The 22,991-nt window shown below is 31.8% G+C and overlaps 3 protein-coding genes across 4 annotated transcripts; 2 read left to right on the top strand and 1 right to left on the bottom strand.

Annotated features, from left to right (window-relative positions):
- The first annotated feature begins 3,336 nt into the window (after positions 1-3,336).
- On the top strand, positions 3,337-5,546 carry LOC120080875 (lysM domain receptor-like kinase 3). The gene has a single exon (XM_039035536.2). It carries the CDS (start codon positions 3,943-3,945, stop codon positions 5,233-5,235), a length of 1,293 nt encoding a protein of 430 aa, XP_038891464.1. The 5' UTR covers positions 3,337-3,942; the 3' UTR covers positions 5,236-5,546.
- A 7,445-nt stretch (positions 5,547-12,991) lies between these two features.
- On the bottom strand, positions 12,992-13,719 carry LOC150035147 (uncharacterized). Its single transcript, XM_090315245.1, has 2 exons — positions 13,393-13,719; positions 12,992-13,315 (listed from the first exon to the last, which is right to left on the bottom strand). The coding sequence occupies exons 1-2, from the start codon at positions 13,717-13,719 to the stop codon at positions 12,992-12,994; spliced, it is 651 nt and encodes a 216-aa protein (XP_090171371.1).
- A 6,689-nt stretch (positions 13,720-20,408) lies between these two features.
- Positions 20,409-22,596, top strand: ZR3 (Zim17-type zinc finger protein). Of its 2 annotated transcripts, none has more exons than XM_039035456.2 (2): positions 20,409-20,586; positions 21,676-22,596. In XM_039035456.2, the coding sequence occupies exons 1-2, from the start codon at positions 20,517-20,519 to the stop codon at positions 22,170-22,172; spliced, it is 567 nt and encodes a 188-aa protein (XP_038891384.1). In that variant the 5' UTR covers positions 20,409-20,516; the 3' UTR covers positions 22,173-22,596. The 2 variants fall into 2 exon arrangements, with proteins under 2 accessions (XP_038891384.1, XP_038891386.1); XM_039035458.2 differs by having other exon boundaries at positions 20,441-20,586; positions 21,662-22,596.
- The last annotated feature ends 395 nt before the right edge of the window (positions 22,597-22,991 follow it).

The following is a 22,991-nucleotide window of genomic DNA, read 5'->3' as shown; positions in this document are numbered from 1 at the left end:
GTTCACATTTTCAAAAAATCAAGTCAAAATTTATAAATTAAAAAATTATTTTTAAATTTTAGTTTAAAATTCAAATGTGCATTTTTAGAGAAGGTTGGAAGCTTACCCAAAATGATGAGAAAATTATTATTATTTTTTAAAATAGAAAATTAAAGAACAAAATAGTTAATTTTTCATTTTTCTTAAATATATTTTATTTTCTCACAATATCTTTACTACACTTTTCATTGAAGAAATATTTGAATTCTTAATCAAATTACACAAACAATAATAAGTGGGTGAATATTTGAAACTTGGAGTTAGAGAGTAGGAGGAATATTTGAATTACACACCTCTTCATCACTAATTCATATAATATATGTCAGTTAAGCTATATTTATTTTGGCGAAACGTTGAAATGTTTGAGATATAAAAATTAAGTCTATATATTATAATGGGTTGAATTTATAGTTTGAAAAATGTTGAAATATTATATTATATTATTAATTAGTTCATGCACTATGATGAGTAGGAATAAATTTGAAATGGCCAAAATTACTTTTGACATATTTAATCATTCGAAATCAATTCTTTTTTTATTATTTTATTTTGCCCTTTCTAACAAAATTTTTGTACAATTAAAATTGATTTTGAATAATAAAAAAAAGTATTTTCAATTGATTTTCAAAATAACAAAAGTAATTTTGACTATTTTAGAATCATTCCCAATCACGCTATAATTCTATTTTTGTCTCAGCATTAAAAGTGTATAATATAGCTAAATACTAAAATGAAAAAAAAAAATAAATTACACTTAAAAGTTTGACAATTGTGTGGGTAAAAGTTCGAATCATCCACCTTTGAAATAGTAATCAGTGTCCTAATCACTAACTACATTATATATATATATTATTTTCTTTAGTTTAATAATATTCGAGTTCAATAATGACATTCTTCGATACATACTTCATATCCGTTGAACTATTTTGACGTAGACAAATATATTTTTTACTTTACATATAAATCTTTTAATATTTCACTAATAATACGTTACTTAATTGATTGAGTTGGATGGTGAATACCCATTATCCAAGTTGGATTACTGGGAGAGGTTTGATTTATTAGTATTAATTTTGCATTTATTTGTGTTTATAATGAGTAAATGAATTAGAAACATCGTGTTTATGTACATAAAAGTCTTGGCATACATCATCAATGATCTCACTTATTACGTATAAACTTCTCGAAAGGCGGCTCCAAAACTTTGTTCACAATTCAACTTTTCTGTTGTTCTTTGCAGAATGTTCTTAGAACAAATGTTATTTAATCGTTACACATTTTTTTACTTTAAATTATGGATAATGATTAGGTGCTAATTTAGATCGCATCTCATGTTCCCTTTTTTTATCACATTAAAAATAAAATAAAAATAATTTAATTTTTAAAAAAATGTATATCACATGACATTTTACTAGCAACCTCTAAGTTTTTTTTTTTTAAAAAAAAAACATTATTATGTTTCAAAGGTTAAATTACAAATTTACTCTCTAAAAGAAGAATATATGAGAATTTTGTAATATCGTAGAGTATTTTTTCAAAAAAAAAAAAAAAAGAAAAAGAAAAAAAAACTATTGTATTTTTACAATTGTGTCAGTTTTCATAGTTACGGTAGTTACGGAGTTATATGTTTTTTAGTCACGATAACTAGAGTATAAAAATTTGAACCTTCAATTTCAAAAAATGTTAATTACCACCGAGTTATATTCATTTGATAGTTATGATGTTATATTATTAGAAAGCTAATATGGTATATATCTTAATGTATTCATGGACTAGCTAATATAATATTGGTTAATGTTGGAGGATTTGATTTAGGGGAAAAAAAAGTTATGCTTAGTTTCGTTATGTTACTGTAAAGTTAGTTTAAAATTAGATTTATTTCAATTTTCATGTTTATATTTAAATAGTCTTTAAAGTTTATAAAGTATGTAATAAATTTATAAAATTTTAATTTAGTGTCTAATAGATCTCTAATTTTATATATGTTCAATTGACTCTTGAATCTTTAATTTTGTGTCTAATAAATCTCTTAATCTAGTAATATTTAAAGTTAACTAATATTGAAATGTTGTATTTAATATGACGTTAAACTTTTATAGATATCCAAAATGTAAATCGAGAATTTGAACTCTATTTATTTCTTTGTAATATTCTTTTTTTTGCTGTTTCTTTCTTTTTAAACGAATTATAGGAAGTCCTTTTGTAAATATAGGTTTTCTTAATATCTATTGAGCCTTTTATTTATTTTTCTATCTTTTGACATTAGTTCCCGATGATATTGAAATTGAAAAAAGAAAAAAAAAACACGAAGAATTGTTGATATTTTGATTATCATTTATTAATTGAAATAAAAAATGACAACTAATTTGCGAAATGATGATATCATTTTCCATATTGTCTTTAGAATTCTTTATTATTTTTTAAGACGATAAATAATGAGTTTGAATTAATATTTGAAAAAGTTTGTATATATTTTGATGTTAAGTACTTAACTTTTATCACCTATAAAAATTAAAGTCTGCATTATAACCATCGACGTATAATAAATGGTGTTTATATTTTAAAGAAATTCACATACAATTTTAACCAACATAATACAATTGACATATAAATATGTTAACGATCAAGAAATTTATTGTACATGTTTTTCTTTTTTATCTCCTATTATACTAAAAATAAATAAATAACTCTTGTAGGCATTTCAGAAGATTAAAAGCTAAAATTAAAAGTTGAGAATTCTAGTAGAAATGAAATTTAATTTAATGTCTAACAATAAGTTAATTGTTTTTAATCTTCTTTACTATTTTAAAGATTAGGTGTGTTTATGGGTTGAGTTAGATTCGATTGAGACATTTTTTTTAATCCAACATAATTGTCCCCATTGTAAAATTTTCAACACAACCAACCTTTATTAAATAATAAACTCAACCCAATCCAATCACGAAATACTTGAGTTTGGTTGGTTCGGTTATTTGGATCATTTGTTCAAAAAGAAAAATATTTTAAGAAAAGTGAAATGCTAATATTCGCTTGCAGTCTCATTCTCCTACCCCTTTCTAGGGAGAAAACAAAAATCCAACGCTCAAAACTCACATCTCTTGCTTTTGTCCAACGCATTAAATCGGTGAAAATGAAAAACCAATTGACTAAATAGAACCATGTTCTAACGAAAATCCATACATATGACGATCTGACAATCTTTCAGATCCCTTTTCAATGAGTTCAAGACCTCTTCGATGTACACATGACCAACCACCACTGTGCAATAATCGAGAAAGGAAGAGGACAAAAAAGATTAAAAATATTTAGATAATATTGAAATATGTCAATAATGATATAAGTAAAATGACAAAAAAAAAAATTAAGTTTAAAAAAAGTGAGGCTCGCCTCAGGCTAGGGGCACAAAAATCATTAAGCTTCGATCTGTCTACCCAAACTTTGCCTTGGAAAGAAAAGAAACAAATAAAACCTCAAATTTTAATTTTGTATATATAAATACATCACATTAATTAATTAATTGAGTATAAATTTCTCGGTAAGAACCGAACCCCACAACACCCGCGTGGAATTGCCGAAGAAGAAAATTCTCGTACGATTTTTTTCGTTAATTAATTTATTCAAGAACCGTTTCTAAAAATCAGACGTTTGATCTCGTCTTCTTCTCCCTCGTTTTGAGTTTCGTCTTCTCCGATTGACAGTGACATTACTGAAAATCTTCAATCTCTGTTGCAGACCAAACCCTAATTTACCAAACCATCTGCATTTCCCCTTATCAACCGGCCGATTTCGACGCCGCCGTTTCCTCCTCCTTCTATGATTCTTCCCCCCAATCTCTCATCCTCTTTCATCCGTTCTACAAGTTCCTATGTTTTCTGATTTCCAATTTTGCATTTCGTCACTCCGATGTGCAAGTCTAAGAAGAGCACAGACGTGATCGATCCCGCTAGCCCTAGATCTTCTCGCCATCAACGAACCTCCAAATCCTACGCCTCTTCTTCCTATGCAGATCCTTCCGCTTCTGCCAATTTCACCAGCTACAATATCACCACCACCGATACTAAGTCCAGCACTAAGGGTTCCTCCAAATCTTCCGCTTCTAGTCGGGCTTCGCTTGCTAGTTTGAAAGATTCTCTTCCCGATAATCCTCTCATTTACGAGTTCTCTGAGATTCGTTCTGCTACCAACAATTTCCTCTCTAAACCGTTCTCCTCCTCCTCCTCGTCATCTTCCTGGCGGTGCTTAATTAGGGGAAAAGACGTTATTGTCTTCCAGCGGAAATTGCTTCGCCCGATTGAGCTGCCGGAGTTGAAGTATCAATTGTCTGTTATCTGCCGGAGCCATCATAACAGTTTGGTGAAGCTCCTTGGCGCGTCGATTTCGGGGAATTACGTTTATCTGGTGTATGAATTTATCGCTGGAGCAAGCCTGGCGGAATGTCTACGGAATCCGAGAAACCCCAATTTTACCGTCCTATCGACGTGGATTTCTCGGATGCAAATCGCTACGGATTTAGCGCACGGACTTGATTACATCCATCATTGTTCTGGATTGAACTCCAAATTCATCCACAATCACGTCAAGAGCTCCAGCATTGTAATCGCGGAGGAAACCCTAACTCCGAAGATTTGCCACTTCGGTACCGCGGAGCTCTGCGGCGAGTTAGCAATGGCAGAGGAGGAGAGGGAAGAAGAAGAAAGAGATGAATTAGAGATTACGACTTACAGGCGGCCGAAGCGGTCCAACAGTAAGAAGATGAAATTAGAAGGGACGAGAGGGTACATAGCGCCGGAGATGATGGCGAACGGGACAATGAGTCAGAAAGTCGACGTTTATGCGTTCGGAGTGGTGGTTCTGGAACTGATCTCCGGCAACGAGGCATTGAAGTACATTTTCGAGGAGGGGAATCGCGGCGGATATGTGAGACTGAGTGTGATAGAGACGGCAAGAAAGGCGGTGGAGGGTGGGATCGGGGGGGTTCGGACATGGGTTGACCGAAGATTGAGGGACTCTTTTCCGGTGCAGGTGGCGGAGAAAATGGTGGTTGTCGGGTTGGAATGCGTGGAAGAGGACCCAGATAAGCGGCCGGATATGGGTCGGGTCGCTGGAAAGATTTCGAAGCTGTTTCTGGAATCTAGCCGGTGGGCTGAAAGCATTGGGAAATCTGTAGACATGTCGGTTTCGCTTGCCCCTCGGTGAAAGGTGATAGTGAAACGACAGTCGGCACACACTGCCATTGCTTAAATTTCTTTTTTCTTTCTTTTTCTGATACCTCGTAACTAATTGATTTTTGTTTTATTGCACATATTTCCGGTGATTTTGGTTTATGGGGTAGGCTATTGGAAAAAGTGTTCATTAGATTCTTGGGAGATTTTAACCTTTTTTATTTTTTTATTTTTTTAATGGGGCGATTTTGGGATATTTGAACATTTATATGTACATTCTTTTTTATCTATTGAGATGAATTGTTTATACATGCAGAGGAATAAATGGGGTTCATATTTCGGGAATGATTTTTTCTTTTTTAATTTTGTTTTACCCATAAGTAATTATGAAACATGTTGCATGTGTAATATATAGTATGTGAAATCAAATTTTATCATTTTTTTGTTAAATTTAACTAATAATTTATAACTTTTAAGGTTTGTGTTTATAAGTTTTCAATAGAAACTCTAAAGTTCGAGACCAAGTCGGTAATTTATAATGGTAATTTTATCTAGGGGCAGTTGCAAAAATGTTTCAATTTTTTTTTTTAAATTAGGCCATGACCAATATTTATTGATTTTGTAAAAATGTTAACTTTTTAAATCCAGGCTAATTTTACTAATGGGATGAAAAGAAAATGGTGAAAATACCCTCATTTATTTGGATCAAATCGTGTTCTTCCTCATCGCAATTTTAGGGTTTCACTTTCTCCAATTTCTTCTTCTTCTCTTCAACGTTGATACCATCATATTCTGCTCTAGTTCTTCAACACCAACGTCAAGACCATCATCTTCCACTCCAGTTCTTCAGTGTCATTTTCACATCGATTACAAGTTGATTCTTTACCCACAAAAAAAATCCTCTTCTTTCGAAGTTGTTTTTGCTTCAACTGAGAGAGAAGAATGAGGTAAGAATATATTTAGGAAGATTGCTTCAAGGGTTTTAAATCTCCTCTCATATCTCATCTCGCGTCTCACTCTCCGTCTCATACTCTTTACTGTTGTGAGTCGTCTCATGAAGTTACTTCACGAGACAAAAGCCAAAATGTGAAACTTGAACTTAGGACCCTCATGTAAAGCATTTCAATCTTGAAAACAAACTGTGAAATTGAATCGAAACGAACAACTTTTATGTAGTTCGGTTTGATTTAAAAAAAAAAAAAACACTTTCTAAAATTTGATGTTCGATTCGATTTGAGTCCCAAACCGATTCGAATCGAACCATAAACACCCATATTCTTTGTCACATGGTTTGTTATTTGTGATATTGTTATTCGACTACAATTTGATTAAATGCTAATGGAAATGTATTCAAATCCATAGTAAAAACAAATGTCAAACAACTCCAAAATCAAAGTGCAATATGATAATAGCAATGTCATTCATATATTAAAAATAACTTCAAAATCCATATATTAAAAAACTTCAAATTCTTCAAAAGATGTTCCATACAAACACAATATTGAGCTGATGGAAACACATTTAAAACAGCTTTTGAAATTCTTATATGCCTATAAGAAACAATAACTAACCCATCTCCATCCCTAAAACAAACTTTTAACTTCTCAAAAAACCAGAGACGTCATTTTCTGGATCTACTATACTGAAAGCAAGAGGAAAAGTTTGACCATTATAATCCATCATTGAGGTAGTTAGTAATGTTCCAGCATATTTACACTTCAAAAATGTCCCAACAACAGAAATATTCGGTCTATAATATCTTCAACCTTCAATTGATAATCCTATAGCCATGAAGCAATATTTAAAATATCTGTTTAATTTCAATTCATATTCAGTAAATGATCCTATCAAAAAAAGGGGAAAAATAAATAACTTATAAATGAATGTGCAATCTGTTAACTGATTACTAACTTATTACTAACCGATTACTATATAACTAGTTGACTAATATACCAAGAGTAAGTATATGAGTCAACTAATTACTAACTGATTACTAACTTATAAGTATAAAATCAATCAACAACACAACAAAATAAGTGAAAAAAAAAAAAACATGGATTCATTTCTTTTAACTTCATAAAGAACTTGGGAATCAAAACATAAAAATCATCAACATATATAATACCAATTATGGTAATCAAACAATAATCAAATATTAATCAAATAGTCATCAATTGACAAAAAAAAAATAGAAATCACAAAGTATTTAATATCTGACAGTTAGATTACAATCAAATATGTATTAAATGGAAATCAGATAGCAAATAGATGAGAATTAGATATAAATCATCTAAGAGGAATAGAATTTAGAAAAATTGAAATGGAAAGAGAACACAAAACAATCAAAGAACATTAGAAGAATAAGAACAGAAACTGAAACACAAAATCTGTAAATAGAGAAATTGAACACACACCGAAACACGGACTACAAATAATCTTCGACTAGGAATGAATTTCAAGAAAACAACCAAATAGATTATCTAGTATAGAAAAGATACATCAAACACAAAATAACATGAAATCGAACGAGAATTGATGATGAAAATAAGAAAAATGGGACTACAAGTGAGAATGAACTTCAAGGAAACAATCAAACAAACTTTCATCTCAAACAAATAAAGCAAATACAAACCGTGAACAAAAATTTATGCAACTTCCCCAAATCTAAACCACTCAAATATTGATTTTGAAATTAAAATTGTTGAATAAGAAGGAGAGGACAAACTTCAAGCCAAATAATCAAACATAAATCGTGAACAAATCGTAAAACACAAACCGTAAAACAGAGAGATTTGCTTCAAGAATTCTCCGATTGATGCAGTCGAAATCATAAGAAATCTTCAATAATGAACGATGCAATGGAGAAAACTAATGAATCAAAATAATCTTGAAGGTGATTTTAGGAAAAAAGACAAAATCGAGGGAGAAACAATGAAGGAAAGAAGTGGGAGAACATGTAAGGGAAAAAAAGCTAGAGAAGACGAAATCACTTAAGCCAATTCGTGAATCATTTTTTAACGAGGGTAGTTTGGGAATAAGGAAAAACGTGATTTTCCTTTTTAAGATTTTGACATATTGGTAATATTTTAAAAGTTAATGACAAAAATGCTAAAATATAATATTAATTTGACACCCAATGCAATTCCCCAAAGATAAGGGGAAGAAACAGGGTAGAGAAATTGGTCAACTCATTAGGCCTCGAATTGGACCCGACTACCGTCCAACATCCCAACAAAACAGCAATGCGAAAAGAAACCGAACTTGATAGCTCTAATATGCTTTATTGTATGATGTTTAGGATTTTTTGCTAGAGCCATGATTTCGAAGACGACAATCACAATATCACGACTCGAAGAACATCACTTGAGAGAGTGAACATTTTTCTCAATCATTGACTTGTTTCATACCATTCTTCTTGTCATGCATTTTCTCAGGAACAGTTGGATATAAATAGACATCAAAGCCGAAACGTCTTGTTTGGTACAAATCCGGTTATGAACTGATACATCGAGAGCGGATAGTAACTTAACAAGTTTAGGTCAATGTCTTGTTTGTTTGTTTTCTTTTAATATAAATTATATTAATATACCAGTGGATAATATTAATTCGGACAAATTATAGAGTACGGTGAGAAATGTTTAATTTAATCAATGTAATATTATATACCACTTTCTTCACGTCTTAAGTTCTTTTAATGGTCAAATTAAAAGTTTAGTTTTTAAACTCACTTTTGTACGTATTTTGTCTAAGGATCTTTATTTTTGTGTGTAATGTTGTATATATTTAAAATTTCTAACCAGTAAGGCTCTGTTTAGTAACTATCTTATTTTATTCTTCTGTTTTTCTTTTTTTTTTTTTAAATTAAGTTTATGGATACTACTTCCACCTACAAATTTCTTCATTTATTATCTACTTTTCACTTATGGTTTAAAAAGTAAGTCAAATTTTGAGAATTAAAAAAGATAGTTTTTAAAAAATTGTTTTTGCTTTTAAAATTTGACTAAGAATTCAACCATTATACTTAAAAGACGAAAATAATTATAAGAAATGTGGATGAAATAGACTTGGTTTTAAAAACAAAAACAAAAAACTAAGATCCCGTTTGGTAACTATTTTGTTTTTTATTTTTGTTCTTGAAAATTAAGTCTATTTTCTCCATATTTCTTATAATGATTTACATCTTTCTTAAATACAATGGTTGAATTTTTAACCAAGTTTCAAAAATAAAAATAAAAGTTTAAAAGCTACGACCCCATTTAGTATTTTTTTTTTAATTAAGTCTATTTCATCCACACTTCTTACAATAATTTACATCTTTCTTAACTATGTTGAACTCTTAGCCAAATTTAAAAAACAAAAATAACTTTTTGAAAGTTACTATTTTTAGTTGTCAAAATTGACTTAGTTTTTTAAAATATGAGTGAAAGATAACAAAGAAAGAAATTTGAAGATGAAAGTAGTGTACATAGACATAATTTAAAAAACAAAAAACAAAATAATTACCAAACAGAACCTACTTTTTTAGTTTTCAAAATTTAGCTTGATTTTTAGACCATCGTTAAAAAGTAAATAACAACAAAGAAATTTAGAAGTAGTAGTAATGTCTATAGGCTTAATTTTTTTAAAAAAAAAATAAAAAATCAAATAATTATCGAACGAGACCAAAATATTTATGAAACAGGAGCTAATTGATTCCTAGCATGTGCCTTCAATACTTGACGTTTAGGCTGGCGTACCAAAAGCTAGATTCAACATTAACTTAACATGACCACAACAAATGTTTGGTATCTAGTTGTACCAAAAATAAAAATAAGTATAATAAACTAATATGGCTGTTCATACATTGCGATACCTATATTTTAATACTAACAAAAATTTATATTTAGATATATATTTTTTTATAGTTAGTGTATCTTTTTATATCTGTAACTGTCGACCAACGAGTAATATAAAAATCATTAAATACGTATTGGTAATATTTTTATTTTCAAATTATTCTGCCTAATGAAGATTGTTTAAATCATTTTTTTTTAATGTTGCTTAATATTCAGACTTTGTCATAAAAAGTAAGTAAAATAAAATAAAATAAAATGCTTATATGGATTAGATCAGTACACAACATACCATTCCAAATGTATATAATTACAAATTTTGTTCTATAATTTGATATAGTTTTATTTAGTCTACTTTGTATGGTTTTAATTGATTTTCCTCATTTTGTTGATAGATTGAAATATGTGCCTTTATGATATTCTAGAGTTAATTTTGCATGACCAAAATTACTATATTTGACAAATAAATTGTTATGAGTGGATTCTGGAATCAAGAGTAAAAACTCAAAGAGAGCAAGAGAATAAGAAAGTGTGGGTCCATGAAAGATTAGGGTCGAGCCCTTAATAGAAGTCCAAAGGCTAAAAGGCCAAGAACTAAAAGGGATTAAACCTAACGCGCCAAGTAAGGATGTTGGGTCGGTTGGCCTTGGCTCGGGATAGATTCACATAAAGCACACCCATCTAATCAGAAGCCCTAGTCAGATAAGGAATATGAGAAGAATCGGAGCCTATAAATAAGACAAGGAGAGGCAGGTATAAGAAAGTGAGTTCTAAGACTTTGAGTAAAGTTAACTAATTCATTCAACCTTCTTGACTTAGGCATCAAAGTACATATGGCTCGCACCACATGTTGGAATGCCTTGAATTTGTTTGTTAACGCTTCGAACAACCTGGGGTCTCGCCGAAACCTATATAGAATTCGTATTTAGCATATTTATTTATTTGTAATTATTTACGATTATGATCCTAGGGTTTAGAGTAGTGCGCTATATAAACTCTCTAACCCTAGAGGCGCCATTTGGTGTAATTTTTTGAAAACATTCTCCCTAATAATACTATTCTCTCTCTGCCTGTGAACGTAGCTAACACACCGTTAGTGAACCACGTATATCTGTGTGTCGATCTTCTTTATCTCTACATTCCTTTTTTTGTTCTTTAATTGTCGATTTCGTAATACCACATTTTTTCTTTTGCTTGCAGACGAGCTCTTTACCGTTGAGGTCAATCTAAGGCCAGTCAATTTCCCTTAACCAAAATTTGGCATCAACATAGATAAAATTGATTTTAAAAAAATCTAAAATCATTTTAAATTGAGGTTCGAAGTAGTAGTTGATAGGCAATTTGTTGTTGATTTCAATGGTTGGAGTTAGGTCCAAAGTTTGCCCTAGATTTATTTACTTATCGAAATACCAAAATTCCCTAACACAGACACATTCAGACATTTTCCTCTGCACTAGGCTTTAAGGGTCACTTATAATTTTTCCAATTATTTTTTACATCTTCACACATACACAATTTCCGAGTTTTCCTCAGTGATTGGCTTTAAAGGTCACTTATAATTTTACTGATTACTTTTTACCTCTTAAATTAAGAACAATAGTTAAGGTCTTCAAAGGTCCCTTATAATTTTCTCTGATTATTTTTGACATCTTAAATTAAAAACAACAATTTTGTTAATGATATTGTTTTTAGTTTTTGAACTTTGTAAATAAGCGCGCATATACTTTTTTTTATCTTTGAGTTCTCAGCAATAGGCTTTAAAAGTCACTTAGGATGTGTTTGGTGTGTGATAAAAGTAGATAGTTGAGTTGAGTTGAGTTGATTGAGTTGGTAATTATTATCTGAAGAGGGGAGTTAAATTATCTGTCTTTGTTTGCAGAGTTGAGTTGATAATTATTGTCTGTGTTTGTTGTGCAGAGTTGAGTTGAGTTGGGGATCTAATACAATTTTTTGTGAATGAGATTAGTTCTATTTTTTTTTCTGTTTATTTTTTATTTCATTATTTTATTTTTTTAGTTTTATGCTTTGCTATTATTGATTAATTTTCAAATATACACGTATTTTCTCAAATCATTTATGACATAAACTGGACAATCTCAATTTTTTTCTCAATTTGTAGAACATAATAGATTATTTTTCATATATTCTTTTCAAAAACTGTAATAATTCAAATTCTCTTCAATCGGTAAAACATACCAACAAAATGTATTTCATATTGCTGCTCAATTAATTGGTATATTGTATATTATATGTATATATATTGAAGGTAATTATCTCAATTACTAATTGGTATATTGTATGTATATATATTGAATCTTGCTAACTTAACTTTATTATTTCACATACCATACAGTTTATTTTTATATAATATGGATAGTATATTTGGAATTGAAATTGTACATGGGATAATTACCTTTCATTTGATTATGATGGTGAGAATGTGATGTAGTACAGTAACATTTTTCATAAGATTACAAAAATAATATGAACCAACCAAACATGTGGCCGTTTCCAAAAAAAATTCACAAAATATATGTTCTTTTCGATACTTATAATATCTGTGTCATAATACAAACACAAAAATTACATGTCATGACGTATGCAAAAGTTATCATTCTTTTCGACATGACAGTCCATTGTCCATTTGCTGTTATCCAAAGAACTATAAACAAAATATAGGAGTGTGGTCAGTCTACATGTTTCTTCCTAATAGATGGAGGCAGTACCTCTTTCGTGCGTGTTCTGGTACTGCAAGGAAACAATCTGTCTTTTGAATGTCTGTGACAAGGAGGTCAATAAGGGTGACCTGATCATCCCCATCCAGGCCATCAATGCTGTATATGGCATTTACTACTTCCTTCTGACGCCTGAACTCCAGCTCATACTTCTTCTTTTGCCACGATGCAAGTCTACCCATGTGTGTGCTCTGCATTTCAACAGTCGATCTCATGATGTCCATCATTTCAGCTTGGAATGATGGCTCTTCCTCTTACTGCCTCGAGATGACTCGGCATGTACACTCGCTCTACCTGTAGATTGCTCTGTTGGCTCTTCATCTATTTCATCTTGATTTAATGGTGATTTTGTCTGGCTAACCTCAGGTGTGTGACAGTCCTGTGATCCAAGTCGAATCTCATTTTCAAACTCTCTGAATGTATTCGTCGTCATCACGTATGGGTCCTCACTTGATTGCCCTATTGCTCTGTCTTTCCCAAATACGGTGGAGAAGTCATCGTAATGTGGGAATGGCTTGTTCCACATCCCCTTCGCATTGGGATGACTCTGCATTGATACACATACACATTATTAATATTTATATTATAACACGTACCCCTATATTTTTTTTTCTAGAATCTTACCCGAACCCAAAGATCGAAAATCTCCCTCTTGACTTGGACACATTTGAACTCATCGTTCCAGCCGAATCCCGACTGACTTAATATCTTTGATACTGCGTTGTATTGTTTCTTCAGACTCCTCACCTTGCACTCAATGGTGTTCTGATTCAGTGCGCACCCAGGCATTTTCTCATGCAGAATTCTCTCCAAGTGTTGTAGGTATCCTGGTCGAAACGTCCCATTGTCGGACCTCCAACCGGTCTCCACCAAATACAATAGAGCTTCCACCAACTTAGCGTCCTCCACCTTCGACCATACGTGTTTAGACCTCTTACCATTACCTGCCATTATGCTACATGCATATGTTTGTTGAATGAAAAGATGCTATAAATTAAACACATGCACAAATAAAGGATAAACTGCTGAAATTATATGTTCCAATTTAACTTGTTCACACAGAGTCTTGGCACAAAACATTCTCACGACATACTTGGAATGTTCCATAATTAAATTCCATTCAATAGTGAAAGAAAAGTAAGCAATGAACATTGAATAATCAGGCTCTTTGCCATTGAGTAAACATTTCGACTGCTAAATCATCTCTGAACTTGGTCCATTCCTCCGATGATTCAACAAATTCAATATGATCCCCATCAAGACCAACTGATGCAGAATTCTCCTCATCGGGCACGTCAAGCATTGCACCGATTCCCATCTTCCTTGTGATCAAGTTGTGAATAAGACAACATGCAGTTATTGTTCGACATTAGACTTATATTGGGTAGAATGGTTTTTCCCTAAGAATAGCCCACCGCCCCTTTAGCAACCCAAACGCTCGCTCGATAACGTTCCTTGCTGAAGAATTGTTTCATGTTGAAAAATTCTCTTGTAGTTGTCGGTGCGTTTCCTGCTCCACGCTAATTGGAGAGATGGTATCGTTCCCCTCTGTATGACGCCAAGAATCCTTCAGCGTTGGAGTATCCAACATCACATAGGTAATAGTATCCTGTACATGTTTTGAAATGTTATGCACATGTGTTGTGGCATGTACGCATGTTTAAATAACGTATACGGTTATTACAATACCCTTTGGAACCCTCAATCCGTACAGTCACGAAACCGCATCCCTAAGAACCCTTGAATCGGCTGCAGACCATTCCCACCCTGGCAAAACGAAGACGAACTCCCCATTTTGATCACACACTGCAAGAACATTTGTGGCAATCTCTCCCTTTCTCGTCCTATATCGAGGTCGATCGGCGACACTAATATTCACTTTAATGTATGTGCCGTCTAGCGCACCTAGACAATTCTGTTTCTCTCAAGTGATCATAATGAATTAAAAAAAAATCTATCGTTGCATGCATATTTATGGCGTATTCATATAAAAAACTGAGTACTTTTTGTACCTGAAACCATTTCCATCTTCCATCGGTGCATATATTTGTGATCGGTTATGGTTTTCTTAACAAAACAGTGTGAAGTTGCAAGATTACCCTAAGAACTACGTTGAAATATCTCGAAACTGTCTCACCAGACCTTAAAAAGTTTCTGCGTACCACTTGATTCTTGACATCATGTGCAAGAATATGTAGGAATATCACAACCATCTCTTCGACGTCCATACATCTTGCTAGTTCCAAACAACCAGTCGACCGTAGCATATTACATAGAATCGTAAAGGTACGTCTATCCATCGGGTGCTTTCACGACATGCCAAGTTAATCTCGTAAATTAAGCGAAAGAAGGTCAACTGCCTAATGCAGTGCCTAGCATATATTGGTTGTCTCTCTATCCTTCGGTAGTTGTTCAATAACGTGGTTAGTGTTATGAACAACTGTATTTGAGAGTGCGAAATAATTCTCATGATCGAAAAGAGGTCTTCAACAGTATCCATCTTTATAGGGAAAGGGATACACAAGTTGTTCCTGAAAGGGTAAGGTATTTGGCGGATTATGTTTCATGATTAAGAAAGAATAGCAAACATTCGACCTCTACATTAATCGAATCCTCAACCCCCAACTTCTACCAAGACAACAATATTTCTCTAATAAGTTTCAAAACAACCTTATTTCTCTAATAAGTTTTGAAAACAACCATATTAATATAAAAGATCCTAGTTTTAAGAGGATAAAAAAGTAGAGTTTTGAGTGAAAAATGGGGTTTTAATAACCCATAGGTTTTCTTTATGGGCTTAACAAACATGAGTAATAAATATCCACCCAACTCAATAACTCATACCCATTTATCAAACACCTTAGAGACCCATCCAACTCAACAACTCATACCCATTTATCAAACACCTTAGAGATGTTTGATAAATGGGTATGAGTTGTTGAGTTGGGTGGGTATTTATTACCCATGTTTGTTAAGCTCATAAAGAAAAACTGTGGGTTATTAAAACCACCTTTTTTACCCACTCAAAACTAACCCTAAAAACAGTGATATTTTCATCTTTCTTCGCTCCTCCCTTATCTTCGCCATTTGGATTCTCCTCCAGATCTGATTTTTTTTTTTTTTTTTTTTTTTTTTTTTTTTATCGTCAAACATTTCAAACGTCACTTTACAAAAATTTGATATGATGATTTGGTTCATTATTTTTGTTGGATTTCTTCCAAGGACCGATCTTATCTTATGTAATATTCTATCGGAGGCCTCACTGTACGTGTATATTTGAAAATTAATCAACAATAGCAAAGCATAAAACAAAAAAATAATAATAAAAGAATGAAATAAAAAACAAATAGAAAAAAATAGAACTAATCTCATTCACAAAAAACTGCATCAGATCCCCAACTCAACTCAACTCTGCACAATAAACACAGACAATAATTACCAACTCAACTCAACCCTACAAACAAACACAAACAATTTAACTCCCCAGATAATTTAACTCTCCAGATAATAATTACCAACTCAACTCAACTCAACTCTTTACTTTTATCACACACCAAACACACTCTTATAATTTTTCTGTTTGACATCTTAAATTAAAAACAATAATTAAGGTCTCAATTAAAAACAATAATTAGAATCTCATTTGGTAACTAATTTATTTTATTTTACTTTTTTTTTTTTTTTTGTAAATTGAGCTTATTTTCTCAAAATTTCTTACTCACAATTTTCATGCTTATTTTCTCAAAATTTCTTACTCACAGCTTTCAAATTTCTCGTGTCGACATTTGAATTCTTAGCTAAACTCAAAAAACAAAATGAAGTTTTTGAAAATTACAGTCCATTTGATTTTTTTTCTTAGTTCTTGAAAATTAAGCTTATAAACACTCATTCCATCTCTAAGGCCTTTGGTAACCATTTTATTTTTTGTTTTTGTTTTTTAAAATTAAGCCTATGAACGCTACTGTCACCTCCAAATTTTTTCTTTTGTTATCTACTTTTCACTAATGGTTTAAAAAACCAAGCCAAATTTTGAGGACTAAAAAAAGTTGCTTTCAAAAAGTTGTTTTTGTTTTTAAAATTTAGCTAAGAATTCATGTTGGGAATGTCCTAAAACTCGCAGTTCATGTTAAACATTCTATTTATCAATAATTATGACTTGTTGATTTTGCATCTTATTATGGAAATCCAATAAACACATCCTTGGCTATAGTCTGAATGTTGTAACTTTATGTAGTAACATAAACAAGATCAAGTTGACAGTATATAGCCTAAATGGTCTAATAAGTATATGGATGAAATTGGGTATCTCATCCTGGTAATACTATTGGATGTGGCCCACTCTATAGTTGTTACAAGAAGTTGTAAGGTGCTATAAACGATATGATCCACAAATCGTTCATGTTGAGACATGTGAGTGGGGCATCCTATGCAATGAGTTTGCATATAGACTGGACTACGAAAATAGTCACTTTTCTTTATAACGACCGTTTACTGTTAAAACTGACTATTTCATTTATCATATAACCTAGGTTAACTCGATCTTAATCCTGAGATAGCTATGAACTCCTGTTTGTTCGGGATTATCCTTTGATCTACAAACGGTAAGAGTAGTCCAACAACACTGCTCAATAAGCTTACCATTTTGAGGATAAGATCGGATGAATAGCTGGGGACATAGCCTTGGAAGATGGAATTCACTCATACCCTATTTAGGGTTACTAGATAAGTTGTTCTCTTAAGTACTGATTCCAGGTCTTGAACAATTGAGGCCCCACTTTCTCATGATAGAGAAAGGATTTGATTCGTAAAGATTATGAATCAAAATTGTTCATTAGAGGATCAGTAGGAACCTAAGGAATAAGATGTATTTACAGGGGTAAAATGGTATTTTTGACCTAGTTGTGATTACGAACAACCTATGAAGGATCAACTTGCTGATTATAGTTATTAAGTAGACATAATATATTTACAGGAGTTCAACTATGGGCTATAGTGGAGTGTCCCATTAGTTAACAAATGAGGGTTAGATTGGACTAATGAGTTTAGCTGATTAATCCAGAATCATTGGAGCCTATGATCTGTAGGTTCGCGAGGTCCCCCTACTAGTTCGTAAATGGATAAGCTTTAGAGTAGCTTGAGAAATTAATTTAAAACGTTCAAATTAAACGGAACAGGAGAATATATATTTAAATATACGAAGATAATTTTTGTGCAAAAATTAATTTAATATTTGATTTTAAATTAACTTATGAAATTAATTTTAGAAAAATATTTTTTCAGTTTTAAATAGTTTTGGAAATCAAACTTTTTATTTTAAAAGGAAATTGAAAATTGGTTTTGCATGCCATACAAAATAGAAAATGTTGTTTTTCCATTATCTTCTTCATCATGCTCACACAAACCCCATCTCCTTCTCTTCAGAGTTGCAAGTCATGCAACTCACTTCTTTGCATCTTCATCTGCAATAAATAAAGAAGTTTAGAGTGATTTGAAGTGAGCTAATACATAAATTTTGAGAGAAAATCTCTGTGAGAAGAAAGAGTTCTTCCATTTGGGTTGTTGTGTGTTCTTCATTGTTCTTCATCAATTCAAGTTGTTCTTGAGTCCCACAACTCTGTCTAAAGCTCCAAGAGGATAGTGGGGAAGACCTTGAGGTGGCACGGTGATCACTGGTGAAGACTGTTGCTGTATAATCAAGTTCTTGGAGAGTTCTTCAAAGGTATGATCTTAAAACTCTCTTTTTAGAAAAACATGCTTTAGTTTCTGCCAAAATTAGTGAATTTGAATACTTATGGATCATTGATATTCCCGCTGCATGTTATTTAACTCTCTCAATTCAATTATTGTACTTAAAAATGATGCAAATCATTGTAAGAAATTTGGATGAAATAGGCTTACTTTTCAAAAACGAAAACAAAAAACCAAATGGTACCAAACGAAGCTTAGATTTCTTATTTTGTTATCTGCTTTTTACCAATATTTTCAACAACCAAGCCAAGTTTTGAAAAATAAAAAAAGTTGTATAGACTTACTTTTATTTTTTAAAGTTGGCTAAAAAATCAACTTTTTTACTTAAAAGATATGCATATCATTGTAAAAAAAAAATAATAATAAAATAAAATAAATTTAATTTTCAAAAATAGAAAATTAAATGCTCGCTAAATGGGACAGTCTTTTTAGTTGTCAAAATTTGATCTTCATATGAAATACTCCTAAAATATACAGAACAAATCACATAAACCAATTAATGTAAGTATTGTTTACAGGTTTAATTCTAAAAAAACCAAATGATGAAATCTAAAAAGTTATCTTCTCTCTTCCCTCGTCTTTTTTAATTATTGATTTTAATTTAAAATGTCGTTGTCAATATTTAAAATACTAATTAAATTATTGATGGAAAATTTAAACATATTATTATAAACTCAAAGACTAAGACTCCGTTTGATAACTGTTTAGCTTTTTATTTTTTGTTTTTGTTTTTGAAAATTTGGTTTTTGTTTTTGAAAATTAAGTCTATAGACATTACTTCTACCTCTAAATTTCTTTCTTATTTATCTACATTTTACCAATGGCTTAAAAAAGAGTATTTTTAAATATAAAAAATATTTAAAAATATTTACACTTTATAGCAAAAGTTCAAAATATGCTACTTTTGGAACTTTTTGCTATAAAGTGTAAATATTTTTTAGATTTTTCTATTTATAAAAATTTTCGTTTAAAAAATAAGCCAACCCCACCGACCATAAACGTCAAGCATGGGTAGCTAAATCATCAAAGTTAAACCATAAAATCTCAAAATCAAAATCCTCTTTTAAAACATACAAGCGATAGATAACCAAATACGGAAATGACGCATTCGTAAGTACAACACTCTATTTCCATTATTCTCTTTCTTTTTATTATAACTTATATAACTTAATTGAATGAAACAATTTTTTTTAATGAGATAACCAAAGATCAAACAATCAATAAGAAAGTACGAAGGGATAGAAAAGAAAGGTGATGAGGTGTAGATAAATGGATGTTTAACTTTTTTAAAAGGTAAGAGGACTATAATACAACTTTGGAAAGTTTATAGGTATGTTTGCGATGAGTTATTAACATTTATGTTAATATTAACGTATTTTTAAGATTTTCTTAGTTTGATGGTTTTTAAATTTCAAGAAGATATTTTTTTAAACAAAACACTAATATTTCCATAAAAAAAATTAATGGTAAAAGTATTTTTGAACTCTTTTTTAGAGTATATAATATTTTTGAAACTTTTAAAAGTTTAAGAGTATTTTTTAACACAAGGTAAAAACTTTAACGACATTTTTTATAAGCTCAAAGTAATTTTTAAAAAGAAATAGACTATTTTATCAAAATGAACATAACTCAATTGACATACATTAGTCACTAGTGTGATGTTCAAATTCTCCACTTAAAAAAACTATCATAGATTGGTCTAGTGGTGAAAAGGAGACAGTCCCAATAAATGGCCAAGAGATCAAGGGTTCAATCAATGGTATAACTTAGTTTGGAATTCATTTACTAGTAGGAGGCTCCTAAGCTGATTCGGATACTCATAATATTTATAAAAAAAAAAAAACAATTATACTAAAAATAAATAAATAAATAAATAGACGGTTGAATGCGAAAATATAAAAGATGTCTACTTGCTGAGGAATCCAGCCGTTCTGGTATACCGTATACGCAGCCGATGGAAACCCGAACTGTTTAACTCGGAGCTTCGTTCGCAGTCTTCCATGACGTCGAGGCGGTTTCTCTCTCTTGCTTTGCGTTATCGGTCGAAGACCTCTCTCTCTCTTCCACACGGTGAGCTTCCATTTCTCTTCTCTCAGTAAAAACCCTAATTTTATAACATTTTTCTTACTCCTATGACCTATTTACATATTTTCGCCTGGTTTGCTCTGATATTTTGCTTGCAATTTTAGTCGTTCCGGAATCATTGCAATCTGTTATTTGTTTTTGTTCCCTTTCAATTAATGGGTGAATTTAGTTTTCTCCGTTCATGGGAAAATCTCGTGTTCAACTGGTAAAATCAGTGTATTCTGTGGGCAATTTATTTTCCGACCACTCAAAAGAGAATCAAGAAGAAATTATGTGTATCTATGATCTAATTGGTTGAATATCCTTGAAGATTTCTTTCTATTGTTTGTATATGATTTCTTTCTGATATATAAAATAGGCTCAGTTGTTTGGTTCAAATCACGACTGAACCCAAAAGTTCTAGGGGATAGATAACAGTAAATTTAATTTTTATATCAACGTTTACAGTTAAACTTTTAGTTAGAATGATATCTGGGAAGAATTTTCTGCAGGGATTGGGGGTGTTGAAGAAAAAATTTGTGATGCCCCTGGGTTTCGTGTAGCTTCAGTTCAAATGGGGTTTAAACATAAAAATCTCCTAGGTTATTGACTTTTGAGCTTTGTAAGAGAGAATTTGAGACTTGGCTAATTTCACTTAGCTGTGAAATGGTATTGTGTAAAGGCTGCATTATGGTTTTGAAACAACTTGTGAAGCTTTTTGTGCTCAAAGTTTGAGGAAAGTTTCTTGTAGCTTTACAAGAATAAATATTCTTGGATTCATTTCATTATCTGGTGTCTGATTCTTGATGGCTTCTTTCGTTTGAATGTATTTAAACTCGGTAGAACTTCCCAGCTGATTGCCTTTTCTTTCTGTTTATTATTTTGTTCATAACCTTCATCTTTCATTTCAAGTATTTGGCGAAGTGGTAGTAGTGTCTTTCTGTTTCTATACAACGAATATCTTCCCCAAAGATGACTCTCTAGTTCAACAATGAGATATTTCAGTGTCTTAAAAGTAGTTTTTTTAACATATATTTTCTCTTTTTTTATGATTTCTTTTGCTCAAACTGCTGACAAGAAGAATATTGATGGCAGAAAGCACTTGCGGAATTCACCCATTTGCAAATTCATGGTTCTTGACTGGGCACAGATTTTCAAGAAGAGGAAACCAGACCGTGGCAACTCCAGCAATTGCCGAGGATTCTAAAGACAATGAAGACAATAAGTTGACGCCCATTTCTGACTTGGGTGATCCTCTTCATGAAAACAAGGACGATACTTCTGCTGTGAAGTACTCTGTTCTCTCCAATTTAAAATCATCCCCTAGGCACGACCTTGCCATGATTTTCACTTGCAAAGTCTGCGAGACAAGATCAATCAAGACAGTTTGCCGTGAATCATACGAGAAGGGTGTGGTAGTGGCACGTTGCGGTGGATGCAGCAATTTGCACCTAATTGCAGACCATCTTGGTTGGTTCGGGGAGCCAGGTAGTGTCGAAGACTTCTTGGCTGCTCGTGGCGAGGAAGTTCGCAAAGGTTCTCTCGATTCCCTAAGCTTGACCCTTGAAGATTTGGCTGGAAAGAAATCCTGAAATTTTGGAACTTCATCTATCTTGAGAGGTGTACAAATAGTTGCTTAACTCGGGTTACGGTTCAAACCATTAGAAGCTACTTTATATCTGGATTTTTGATGTTCGGTTAAAGATGTTTCAAGGTCTGTGGTTCCAGTTTCTGGCTATCCTAGATTTGAGGTGGAATTTATAAGAAACAACACCCAGGAGGTGAAATTTATAAGAAACAACACCTGCTGGGAAGAGTTTGGGAATATGGGGCTGCCTGAAGTTCATGCTCTCTCTTAAGATGTGTTTTCATTTACACAAACCAATATTACTCTTCTTCAATTTCCCCTTTTTGTATTGCCTCTTGATCATTACATTTGACTAAATGAACTGAAATTCTTCATGTACAACCAAATCTTGGCACAAGAAAAAGGAAGAAGCATCATTTAACTGTTCATCTTTTGGTTTTCCTTCTCATCTTTGTGAAATCACCACTAAACTCAAAATGTTTTTATCCATATTTTAGGTCCCGTTTGACCATTCTTTTTGTTTTTGGTTTTTAAAGTTGAAGTATATAAATATTACTTCTATTTATAAACTTCTTTATTTGTTAGCAACTTTCTACCATGTTTTCAAAAACCATTTCTAAGTTTTGAAAACTAAAAAAGGAAAAAAAAAAAAAGTTAAAAATCAATTTTAGTCTCTAAATTTTCGTTAACGTGACAAGTTAGTCCCTGAACTTTCGATTTTGTAACAATTTAGTCAACTTTAGTAGGTAATAATTTAGTCTTTGTGCTTTAAAATTTGTAACATTTTAGTTTCTATTGTAGAAATTAGTGTTAAGATTTAATG

The sequence above is a fragment of the Benincasa hispida genome, chromosome 7 (genome assembly GCF_027475165.1).
Source record: "Benincasa hispida cultivar pf3 chromosome 7, pf3_genome.v1.1, whole genome shotgun sequence".
NCBI lineage: Eukaryota > Viridiplantae > Streptophyta > Magnoliopsida > Cucurbitales > Cucurbitaceae > Benincasa > Benincasa hispida.
This window is presented reverse-complemented; position numbering and strand designations above follow the sequence as displayed.